Genomic DNA, 13,030 nt, shown 5'->3' with positions numbered 1-13,030 from the left:
CTGTACTTCGGGTCCTTTCGGTTTTTCTCCCACTCCAGAGTTCTATGCACTAAATATTCTCCCACTTTCCTTGCGCATGCGCAGTTGTGAAAAATCAGTAAAGGGAGCTATTTCCGAGGTTTATTCTCTCTCTGGAACGAGTTTACATTTACAGACATAAACATACACAACAATGATTAAAACATGCCTCCAACTGCGTGCTTGGATAACTATGAGAAAATAAATTTTTATAAAATTTACGAAAATTCTACTTATCTAGAATATATATTGTAATTATATTTTTTATTAAAATAGTGATCAGAAAAAATTTTATACATTTACTTCCATAAATAGAACTCGATAAACTGTTAATTTAAAAATTATAACCTTACTGAAAAAAAACCAAAACATTTAACTGCTCATACAATAAAAAAAAAGTGATAACAATGTAAGTAAATTTAATGATTATTTATTTATTATTCATTCGTAACTAATAATTGAATATATTGAAGTACTTTTGGTGTAAAAAACAATTTTTAAAAAAGTATATTTTATATTATTAATTTTTGTCCACTAGGAGAAACATAAATATGACCTACATGATGTTGTTACGATTGAGACCCTACAGAATAGTTAAATTGTACAACTGGAACAAATGTCTGCACAATTTAAACAACCGGTTATACTGCAATGCTGATAAGAAATTGAATGATTACCAGTTAGCGAAATTGAACAGAAAAGCGAAAAGAAAAGCCTTCAGAATGCAGTTAGCACAAAATATCCGGGCTACGAGAGCTAAAATGGAGGAAATAATTGAGAGAGAAAATATTTGGACGATTCCTAATTTTCTTTGCATCGGCAGAATCATGACAACACCATATATAAGTTATTTAATAGTGTGCTCACATAATTACCATGTAAGGTATTTCTTAATCATTATATTTTATTGATATATTTTTTTATATTACCTGTATTGAAGCTGCGAGTTCCAATGCCCATTTAGACAGTCGAAACAAAACGATTTCGACCCATCTCTGGAAGTATTGTCGAGTGAGTGACTTGACGAATGTCCTTCAGCAAAATTCTTACGGAAGATTTAAACACGATGGAGTTCATATGTATACTGGCTCAAGATTGAATCAAATCTTGCTTAAGATTCTTCTTAAAGACTTACGAAAATCTGCAGAAACTGCAGCAATTCTTGAGCAGCATACGTAATATAGAATAATGTTTGGTCAAAGTTGCTGCAGAGTTGCTTTAGATATCGGGTTTCTTTATCTCCGAGTCACTTCGAGCTCGAACGCAGCCCCATTAGCAAACCCAGTCCTCTTAAATTTGGCTCCCTGCCTTTATAAATCCGGAATAATTTCTCATGCAAAAATTTCTCAGCAATAATTACTCAAACAAAAATTCATCCAACACAAAAATTTCTTTTTTCACCATATTTGTGGTGAGAAATTATGCCTTGAGAAATTATTGCTAAGAAATTTTGTCGCAAGAAATTATTGCATGAGAAAAAAGAGACGGTCGCCCTTAAAAAAATTTAAAATGCTACAAATTAATAATATTATCACTCGATAAAATTGTATCGAACATTAAGTGGGCGCCATTGAATTTACTATACTAATGCTGAATAGACGACTGTCGACGTGACGAACAGAGCAGTAATGTCCTGATACCTTAAACAATTCTGCAGCAAGTATGACTACAAATTTATTTAAGGTATTTTGCCTCAGACTTGTCCAAGACTGATGATGCAGATTTACGTAAAATTTCCTTAAGAAAATGAACTATAGATGCATTTATCAGGCGAAAATTGATCAGTTTCTGGCTCTAGATATTAAAACTCCCAGTATAAATGCAGATAAAATAAAAAATATTGTGCGAAGCATGGGATCAAACACGATTTCAGACTTGGATTGATGTTAGTTCTCGCACTCTGGCTCGGGTAGCCAATTTCATCTTTGTTTGAAATCGCTTTGTTTCATCTGTTGCCTCGCGATAAATATATTGTTTAGTAATTTATTGTAAAAAATAACAATTTAGGTGAAATTATTTTTATAGGCAGCGTTATGGCTTCTAGGATTTGCTGGATTTACTGATTTAGTTGATGGATGGGTTGCTAGAACTTGGATTTCTCAAGCGTCCAAGTTAGGCAGTTTTTTGGACCCGATGGCTGATAAATTACTTGTAGGAACACTATTTTTATCATTGACATGGGTTGAATTAATACCATTACCTTTGACGTGTCTTGTTATAATGCGTGATGTTATGCTGATTGGTGCTGCATCATATATACGATATAGATCGTTGCCCGCACCAGTAAGATTATTTATTTTTTTTAAATTATATTTTTATTTTTATTGAACAGTAAAAAATATTGTGTTAAAATCAACATAATCTGTGTGTTAAAAACGGCCTACACAATACTTGTGTTATTTTTTAACACACACTATTTGTGTTAAATTTGAACACAATATCTCCGTTATTTTTAACACCGACTATTTGTGTTAAATTTTAACTCACAATATTTGTACCATTTTTTAACACAGTCTATTTGTGTTAAATTTTAACACACAATATATGTGTCATTTTTTAACACAGACTATTTGTGTTAAATTTTAACACACAATATTTGTGCCATTTTTTAACACAGACTATTTGTGTTAAATTTTATTACACAATATTTGTATTATTTTTTAACACAGACTATTTGTGTTAAATTTTAACTCACAATATTTGTGCCATTTTTTAACACAGACTATTTGTGTTAAATTTTAACTCACAATATTTGTATTATTTTTTAACACAGACTATTTGTGTTAAATTTTAACTCACAATATTTGTGCCATTTTTTAACACAGACTATTTGTGTTAAATTTTAACACACAATATTTGTATTATTGTTTAACATAGGCTATTTGTGTTAAATTTTAACACACAATATTTGTGTCATTTTTTAACACAGACTATTTGTGTTAAATTTTATTACACAATATTTGTATTATTTTTTAACACAGACTATTTGTGTTAAATTTTAACTCACAATATTTGTGCCATTTTTTAACACAGACTATTTGTGTTAAATTTTAACTCACAATATTTGTATTATTTTTTAACACAGACTATTTGTGTTAAATTTTAACTCACAATATTTGTGTCATTTTTTAACACACACTATTTGTGTAAAATTTTAACAATCAATATTTGTGTTGAATTTTAACACAGACTATTTGTGTTGAATTTTAACACACAATATTTATGTTGAATTTTAACACAGACTATTTGTGTTGAATTTTAACACACAATATTTGTGTCATTTTTTAACACAGACTATTTGTACTAGGCAACATTTTTAAAGAGTTAAATAGTAGATCGATTTAAAATTTTTAAGTACCCCAGTGAAATGTGTTAATTTAACACAAAATAACCCACACAAAAAATTTAACACAGACCTTTTTTTAACACATACACAGTATTTTATACACCATCTTATTAAATTAATAAAATAATTTTCTTATTACAGAAAACTTTAGCAAGATATTTCGACCCTAGTCACGCTACAGTTCAACTGGCGCCTACATTTATAAGTAAATTAAATACTGCCGTTCAATTATCACTAGTTGGTGGTACTCTAGCAGCGCCAGTATTTCATTTTATAGATCATCCTATTTTACAAGGATTATGTTATTTAACAGCAATAACGACAGTAGCTGGTGGCATCAGTTATTTGATGTCCAAAAATACGTATAAATTACTATCGAAAAAATCATTTAATAACGGATCCTCGTCATCGTAATAATAAAGTAGTTCGTTGTTGTTGTTTTTGTTGTTGTATATTTTTGATAAAAAAATAAAATATTAATTTGTTTAAATTTTTAATTAATTCATCAACTTCAATGTTAACTTTCAGCTGAGGTAACTTTGGTCCGTTAGGGTGACGTTGATATTGACCTAATAAACGAACAATTTTCTGGTGAAAGAAAATCCCAAGTATATTTTAAAGATGGAGTGGAGTAAATTACTTTCATTGAGCAAAAAATAATCGAGCTAAATATTTAATATACATTTATTTTCTATCCTTAAAGTAATTTGATTAATTCTATCATAAATATTTAATCATAATGTGGATTAGGTGGTTTATACATTTCATATGCGAATTCTTCTTCGAAAACTTTGTCTTGTTCAAGGCCAATAAAATCTATTTCAAGTCTAAATGGACCGGGAATTTGATCACCGACAGTGATGCTAAATGAGGAGAGATTATGAAGAGGCGCTGGACCTTGGATATCTTGAACCCTACCTTTGTTGCCCAAAAAAAATCTAGAAAATGGTATTTTTGCATACTGCCAATAAGGTCCGCCTCTAGTATACAGAACAAAACTGTGAAGATCATTCCACATGAGATCGAAAGTGTTTTGCGGGTGAAGATTGAGCATATAAACACGTCCATCGCCACGAACCCTCATGATAAGATGAGTATATGGAGCCCAGGGTAAAGTATCTTCTCTGTAAAAAGACTGCCTAACTTTCTGAGACCTCAGGTTGCAATAGCCACCTTGTTTTTGTCTACCGTCTTTTATAGGTCTTGTATCAAGGACACCAGAAAATAATCCTGTGCCGGTGGGAGTCAATTCCAACCTGGAAAATTTTTTTTAATATCAACATTTATGGCTCTGGCTTGGCATTGACTCTAGTAGGATTTTCTTAAGGAAATTACTTGAATGTCCTTCAGTAAGTTTCTTATAGAAGATTTAAACAAGACTTGATGAAGATGTTCTTAAGTATACTTGAAGATTTCATCAAGTCGAGCTTAAGATTCTTCTTACCATCTTACGGAAATCTGTAGAAAGTCTGTAGCAATTCTTAAGTAATATACGAACTATATAAAAATTTCCAATCGGAGCTGCTGCAGAATTGCTTAAGATATCGGGTCGTTTCCAAAAAATGTTCAGCGAGTAACCAGTAAGATCGTCTCTATTGAAACGAATTCTTACGGTGTTGTTGCTTTGGTGGCCTTGAAAAAGGCCTTTGTGGTCTTTAGAAAGACCGTTGAGTATTACGTTAAGAGCTTAAGATGACGGTGAGTTGGTCCTTAAAGGAACCGTTGAGATGACGAGATGTCTTACGTTTGACCCGGAGATCTGGTTAACTAGCCTTGAAAAGAGCTAAGACAACTTGAAGATTAGTTCTATTGGATAAAAGAACTATTGGATATTGAGAAATGTCAGAAGACTATTCAAGCCTTGCGTTCTTGGATAGGGTTTGGTTGGTTAGTCGCTGATAGCCTTGTTCGCTATCTGGAGAGAGTTCCGTACAGTATAACTGGTCAAGAATTAATGCTGAATAAGAGGGCAGTCGTGTCCAGGTATCTCAAGCAATTCGACAGCAATCCTGAGCTGATGGATCTTTAGCAAGTATGACTACCCACGCAGATTTGAATCACGGTGGAAACACCGTGGAAGTAAACACCGTGGATCCATCGTGGTTACACGGTGGGTTTGTTCCATTTCACCACTGTGTATACACGGTTTTTCTACTGTGATTACGCGGTGTATCCACTGTGATTCCACGGTGGCTTTGTGCTATTTCATCACCGTGGTTCCACGCTGTATCCACCGCGTAATCACAGTGGTAAAATGGAACAAACCCACCGTGTTTCCACCGTGATTCAAATCTGCGAGGGTACAAATTTACTTCACGAATCTTACGGAAGTATTTTGCCTTAGACTTGTCCAAGACTGATTGCAGACTTGCTAAAGACTTAAGATACAGATTTTCGTAAGACTTCTAAGAATCCTACTAGGGCTGATGATGCAGACTCGCTAAAGACTGAAGATACAAATTTACGTAAGACTTCCTTAAGAATACTACTAGGGAAGATTAATAAATTATAAAAATATTCCAGAGTAAAAATTAAAATTTAAAATACATACTTTGCAGTAGAATATCCTAAATCATAGTCTTTGTCTGATGTCACAGACCAGTGATTCAGTATATCTGGGTCCCCATCAAATTTCCATTGGATATCAACCTCACCTGGTAATTGACACAACGGCGGGTCCATACGAAAATTCTCTACAACTTCGTCTTTATACAAATTCAACTCGTGGAAAACATTAACGCAGGCTTGTTTAATCTTTCCTGTAAAAGTTTCCGGCCTTTTCGGCGTGTAATCCTCGTATAAAAAAGGAAATCCTCCTTTTCTGTCACGTTCATGGAAATTCTTTAATTTAGTAGTTGTATGAAATTTTTTGAAATGGTTTTGTTTACTCAAGTTTGATAATTTTAAAAAACGGCTCGTCATCTTTAGATTTTTTTTTTATTTGAATGGATGAAGCCACTGTATTTTTTTTAAATGACAACTGTCAACACTACAGCATTTTAAAAACTTTTAAATTGTTGACTTTATTTTAACTGATACTCAGAATTTCAGGTTAGAAAGTTTCTATCAAATGCCGCAAGTGGAACAAAAAATTTCCCGTAATTTTCAGTCAAATTTCCAGGAAACCATTAAATTTTTACACATTTTCTATAATTCCAAGTATTGATAAAATCAAACACTGCCTAAAATGTTGTCTTATACGCAGTCATGCTCACATATAAATATATATATATAGATACATATAGATTACAATGAACCTATAAGTCACTCACACGTGGCGACTAAATAAAATATTATTTTTAAAATTAACATTTCACACATTTAATATTAACCAACAATTAATGTTTCATTAATCGTCAATTGTAATTAATTTTAAAAAAAGTAACGATTTTATTTATTGTTATTGTTTTTGTTATAAAATTTATCAAAGTTAATAATAAGCAAAAGATTATAATTAATTTAACAATGAAGTATTTTTATTTATTTATTTATTTATTTTCAATTTCAATTGAAAATTTGTCAGCAAGTGGAGAAAAAAATGACAGTAAATTTATACCGACACATGAATGGCAAATTGTAAAAAAAGGTGACTTTTTATTGCTTATAAATATAATTATTATTCAAGATAATAATGTATATACTGGTGAAAATTTTTTGGAATTTTCTCTGAAAAATTTAGTTCTAGTTCTAAAGATTTTTTCAGTTTTTCAGAGAAAAGTCTGAAAAATTTCCACCGGGGTAGAAAATTTGAAAATTATATTTTTTTATATATTTTACAGGTCAGCCAATACCAAGGGGCCTTCATGTAAGACATGATTTTGGAACAGGTGTAACAGAAGCTAAATTAGATGATGAAAAAAATGATGAATCGCAGCGTTCATTGGCACTTCATTCAGAAGCATCAGAAAGTGATGATAATTTTCGGAAAAATGATAATGAACAACACAGTAAATTAAAAATATCTCTAGAGGAATTAAAAACGCGCCTAAAAAACATTAAAGCTGATGTTAAAGATGACTTGAAACATGTAATAATTTAATTATATAATTTAAATATTTTATACTAACATATAAATAATAACAATATTTTATTTCCAGACCGAAGATATCAGAAAAAAATTCCGGAGTTATGAAGAATTGAAAGACGAACTGAAATCTGTTGACATGAATGTTACAACAGACTCGGAAATATTAATTGGTCTGTTCGAAAGATTCAAAATTTATGATCGTCCTTTAGCTAGTGGGACTCTACAGAGTAAAGAAGTTGAAGATATTTTACATATATTTAATGATCTTGAGTATTTACTTCATCAAATAGATGTTGCTCAATTATTTGCTGATATGGAAGGGTAAGTATTTGATTTACAGTCGACTAGCCGTCATACGCCTGATCTACATGGAAAAAATAGACAGTACTGGAAATTGTTCTGCACAGTAATCGACGAAAAATATAGGGAAGTAGTATATGCCCTAGACCGGGCCAAAAAAATTGACTATTTTTTTTTTTCATCGCTATATCGAAAATATTATTCAGAATGACAAAAAAAAAATTTCATGAAAGTTTGAGCCCTTAATATTAATGTTAAGAGGTCTATCATCGCTATTTTTAATTTAAATTCATAATTTGATGTTTTACGTCAGAACTGCTAAAACATTGGAGTAAAAAAAAATCATTTTTACTTATTCTTATGTAAAATTAAATTCCCTACAAAAAAGGTCTGATTGAAAATTTTCGTCATACAAGCCGTTTCCGATTAATTAAGCTTAATAAATTGATATATTTTTTCGATTTAACATTTTTACTTTTGAATTTTGTAACTGACGAATCAATAAATATCTAATAAAGATCATGATAGATTTTTGAAGGAAATTTAATGCTCTACAAAAAAGGCCTCTTAACATTTTTTGCTAAATTCACTCCTTCGAAAGTTATTCCAGGTTGAATTTGACTCAAAATGATTTTCAATAACATGAATAATTTTCGAAGGAGTGAATTTAGCAAAAAATGTTAAGAGGTCTTTTTTGTAGAGCATTAAATTTTCTTTGAAAATCGGTCATGGTCTTTTTTAGATATTTCTTGATTCGTCAGTTACAAAATTCAAAAGTAAAAATGTTAAATCGAAAAAATATATCAATTTATTAAGCTTAATTAATCGGAAACGGCTTGTATGACGAAAATTTTCAATCAGACCTTTTTTGTAAGGAATTTAATTTTACATAAGAATAAGTAAAAATGATTTTTTTTTACTCCAATGTTTTAGCAGTTCTGACGTAAAACATCAAATTATGAATTTAAATTAAAAATAGCGATGATAGACCTCTTGAAATTAATATTAAGGGCTCAAACTTTCATGAAATTTTTTTTTTTGTCATTCTGAATAATATTCTCGATATAGCTACGAAAAAAACAATAGCCAATTTTTTTGGCCCAGTCTAATATGCCCGTGTAAAAAAAATTTCTCCCGGAGGGATCCCGCCGGAATACTGCCGCGGCACTATTAGTATTTTTGTATTCCGCAGTTTCACCTGAAAGTACCCAAAAATACTCTTATCGGAAAATTTCAAGAATTTTAGCGGCACTATTTGAAATCTTAGACATCATAAAAGCTAGCAGAATTTACTAATATTCGTTCAAAATAGATGTTAACATTTTTCGTAAGAATTTTATGGCTATGTTATATGTTCTTTACCAATTTAAAAGGTTCCGCCAATCTTCCGCTTAAAGTTCCGGTCAGTCTCATGAGCAGCAGGTTCCAAATGCGGGATCCCGGCGGGAGACATTTTTTTACACGGGTGGTGTGACAAGGGATGAAACAAGACGATTTCAAACCAGGGTGAAGGCTGTCCAGCCGTAGGCGAGGGCTGAGATCACCCGCAGTCTGAAATCGTCTTCATAAAGAAAATTTTAATAAATGCTTAAAACGGGATGTCTGATGCGAAACTTGTTAGTAGTTAAGTGGAGGCAGTTATTTGGACTCAGTAACTGTCGATTGAAGGAAAAGACTTATGACGGGTAGTCGACTGTATTATGTTGCATATTAATAAAAATTTGAAAACTATAATGAGTAATAAAAATAACAGGATGTCAAAAATAATATCGCCATGTTTGAATACAACGAACGACGATATAAAAATTGAAGCATTGAGGGTCCTCGGTACTGCTGTTCAATTAAATCCAAAGGTCCAAGCAAGAGCTTTGAATAATGATCTGGTACAAAAACTTCTGCATTTGTTGTCAGTGAACAACAAACAGTTAGTGAGATCAAGATGTTTGTTTGCACTGGGTGCTTTGATAAGACAATTTCCATCAGCACAAAAAGCGTTCATTGATCACGGAGGGTTAGAAATATTCGGTAAAATTTTAGAAAATAATCAATTGCCGACCCAACTTAGAGCGATTAGGTTAATTACTGACTTAGCAGTAGAAAGAGAGTTTATAAATAAGACTGAAGACGAGGGACTTCGGTTGAGAAAAATTCGAGAATACAAAAAAACAGATTTTGAGCAAAAATTATTGTTGCATAATTATTGCAAATATTTATCGAGTATTGTAAAGAAAAATTTTCAACACGACATTTCTCTTGATTCCTCAACGGAAATGAATGAGTTTTTAGAAGTAATTCTTGAAAACATGATCATTTTAAGTCCTACATGTAAAGATGAGTTCCGAAATAACGAGCATGGGCTTTTTTCAACATTAAATGAAATACTTAATTATTATAATAAAATAAAAGAAGGAAATTCTCAAGCTTGGCAAGAAAATGAAATGCTGGAAAATAATTTTCAGAAAATATTAAAATTTAAAAAACTTATATTGGAAAATTTTCACGATGAACTGTAATGTGATAAAATAAAATTTTAATAATACTTTTTCTTCTTAGTTCATTTTTAATCGCATCAACATCCTGGTCATAAATGACTACAATTATAGAAATGCAGTTACGTATTGCACTTCATGACACAATTTTAGTTACCTTGAGCAAGTAGATTTTAGTTACCTTTTAGTTAGCAAGACTTGATGAAATCTTTGGCAAGTATACTTATGAAATCCTTTTCTTTTAAGTCTTGTTTGAATCTTCCATAAGAAACTTGTTGACGACCATTCGTCAAGTAACTTCTTTAGAACAATGCTATTATCCTAGTAGCATTCTTAAGGAAGTCTAACATAAATCTACATCTTCAGTCTTCAGCAAGTCTGCATCAACAACACTAGTGGCAATCTTAAGGAAGTCTTACGTAAATCTGTATCTTTAGTAGGGTGTGTCATTTTAAGGCTATATTTTTTTTTACTGCTATACCAGAAAATCTGGTAGTATATAGAAAATAAAAAATTATGCCGCTGGGCTAAAGGGTTTAAGTCCAATAGCGGCTTAACTCATCAAAAAATTCGATTTCCCATTTAAATAACACGGGAAATTTTTTTTTTAACTTTGAGTATTTTTAACTCGTGAACAAATCAATAGATCGAATTGACTAATACATATTTTTGTAGGAAATTAAACGCTCTACAAAAAAGGTCTCTTATCATTTTTCGATCAATCCATCTGTTCTAAAGTTATTAGAGCTCGAAGTCAAGTTATAGTAAATTTCGAGATCTTTTTACTTTTCCGGCAAAACTATCAGACTTACCATAATATGTTATAAGGTCTTTTTTGTTGACAATTTTATTCTCTACAAATTATCATCAGTAAAGTTTTTTCAAATTTCGCATTGTTTTCTAGTTTTTTTTCATTTCAATGTCGAGCTCTTGAAATCGATCAGAATACTACTTTTTTAAAAGCTTGAAATTAAAATGAAAATAACTAGAAAACAATGCGGAATTTGAAAAAATTTTACTGATAATAATTTGTAGGAAATAAAATTGTCTACAAAAAAGATTCCTTGATATTTTGTGATAAGTCTGATAGTTTTGCCGGAAAAGTAAAAAGATCTCGAAATTTACGATAACTTGATTTCAAGCTTCCATAACTTTTGAACAAATGGATTTATCAAAAAATGATAAGAGACCTTTTTTGCAGAGCGTTCAATTTCCTATAAAAATATGTGTTAGTCAATTCGATCTATTGATTTTTTCACGAGTTAAAAACACTCAAAAAAAAAAATTTCCCGTGTTATTTAAATGGGAAATCGAATTTTTTGATGAGCTAAGCCGCTATTGGACTTAAATATAGCCTTAAAATGACACACCCTAATCTTTAGTCTTCAGTAAGTCTACATCATCAACCCTAGCAGCATTCTTAAGGAAGTCTTACTTAAATCTGTATCTTAAGTCTTCAACAAGTCTGAATCATCAGTCTTGGACGAGTCACAGGCAAGATAGGTTAAGTAAATCTGTAGTAACATTTGCTGAAGATGTATTAGCTCAGCCTTGCTGCAGAATTGCTTCAGATACCAGGACACGACTGCCCTCTTCGTTACTTCGTAATTCGTCTATTCAGCATTAGTATAGTAAATTCAGTGGCGCCCAATGTTCAATATAATTTTATCGAGTGATAGCATTATTAATTTGTATCCCTTTTAATTTAAATGAAGATCACTGGGTTTGCTAAAGGAACTGCGTTTGAGCTTGAAGATGAAGAGACCCGATATCTTAAGCAATTCTGTAGCAACTCTGACTGGAAATTGTTAGATAGTTCGTATATTGGTTCAGAATTGCTGCAAACTTTCTACAGATTTCCGTAAATTTTTAAAAAGAATCTTAAGCAAGACTTGATGAAATCTTTGGCAAGTATACTTATGAAATCCATCTCCTTCAAATCTTGTTTAAAACTTCCGTAAGAAATTTGCTGAAAGACATTCGTCAAGTCACTTACTAAGACAATGCAGCTAGAAAATGCTCCGTGGAGAAAGTGGTTGGATCTTTGCTGACTGTCATTGTGTCAAACATGGGATGTTTTAGTTTTTTTTTTTAGTAAAAAAAAACTATGTTAATAAAATCTATAATTTTAAATGAAAATATAATTGATTTATTTCGTCTAATTATTCAATATATTAGATAAATAATAATTTTTCCAAGAGATTATAATACATTTTATTTACAAATCAATTTTACATAGATTTGATTGTAAACAATTTTATAATTTATACTAATAATTACTTAGATTAAAAAAAAAAAAAATTTTCATTGACTGAACTAATTTGTGAAAATAAACACTCGCACAAGTCATCTTTTTTCTGAAAAAGTATCAACAGTTCAGCCCTATAATACTATAGATAAACCTGTTATCTTACTAACTTAAGTATATAGAAAATAACAGCAAGTAAAAAAATGAATGCCAAATTTTGTATTATCACAAAAAAATAAAGAAATTTATTATTATTTTCTTTTCTTAAATTTAATTGTTTGTTGAGTGATCATTTTCTTCAGTGCAATCCATCACTGACTGTAAAGTTTATTAGTTATCATAAACTATACAAGTCATTAATATGAAGTAATTGATTGAGAAATTATAGTGGAAAATAAATAACAAATATTTCTTGTTATTAAATAAATTATTTAATTTTTTCTATCACTTTTAATTCTTTTCAAAAGTTTTCTTTCGGGATTCAAAAAAAAAATTATTATTTCAAAAATCGAAAATTTCAAACTACATTTTGATAATTTCATTTCTTTACATTATTTACAATAAAGAAATATAAAAAGCAAAAAAATAATAATAAAAAATTG

The 13,030-nt window shown here is 30.6% G+C and overlaps 3 protein-coding genes across 3 annotated transcripts; 2 read left to right on the top strand and 1 right to left on the bottom strand.

The window, feature by feature from the left end:
- The first annotated feature begins 123 nt into the window (after positions 1–123).
- On the top strand, positions 124–3,828 carry LOC130675355 (probable cardiolipin synthase (CMP-forming)). Its single transcript, XM_057480972.1, has 4 exons — positions 124–427; positions 557–896; positions 2,044–2,301; positions 3,506–3,828. Coding segments are annotated over exons 1-4 (873 nt in total). The 5' UTR covers positions 124–425; the 3' UTR covers positions 3,779–3,828.
- An 87-nt stretch (positions 3,829–3,915) lies between these two features.
- LOC130675354 (complex I intermediate-associated protein 30, mitochondrial) lies at positions 3,916–6,495 on the bottom strand. The gene is made up of 2 exons (XM_057480971.1): positions 5,916–6,495; positions 3,916–4,620 (listed from the first exon to the last, which is right to left on the bottom strand). The coding sequence occupies exons 1-2, from the start codon at positions 6,284–6,286 to the stop codon at positions 4,095–4,097; spliced, it is 897 nt and encodes a 298-aa protein (XP_057336954.1). The 5' UTR covers positions 6,287–6,495; the 3' UTR covers positions 3,916–4,094.
- Positions 6,496–6,590: 95 nt separating this feature from the next.
- LOC130675351 (nucleotide exchange factor Sil1) lies at positions 6,591–13,014 on the top strand. Its single transcript, XM_057480967.1, has 4 exons — positions 6,591–6,950; positions 7,144–7,391; positions 7,462–7,712; positions 9,445–13,014. The coding sequence occupies exons 1-4, from the start codon at positions 6,830–6,832 to the stop codon at positions 10,202–10,204; spliced, it is 1,380 nt and encodes a 459-aa protein (XP_057336950.1). The 5' UTR covers positions 6,591–6,829; the 3' UTR covers positions 10,205–13,014.
- The last annotated feature ends 16 nt before the right edge of the window (positions 13,015–13,030 follow it).

Source organism: Microplitis mediator, chromosome 10 (genome assembly GCF_029852145.1).
Source record: "Microplitis mediator isolate UGA2020A chromosome 10, iyMicMedi2.1, whole genome shotgun sequence".
In the NCBI taxonomy this organism is placed as follows: domain Eukaryota; kingdom Metazoa; phylum Arthropoda; class Insecta; order Hymenoptera; family Braconidae; genus Microplitis; species Microplitis mediator.
Note: the sequence above shows the minus strand (reverse complement) of the source record. Positions and strands in the feature narration are given on the sequence as shown.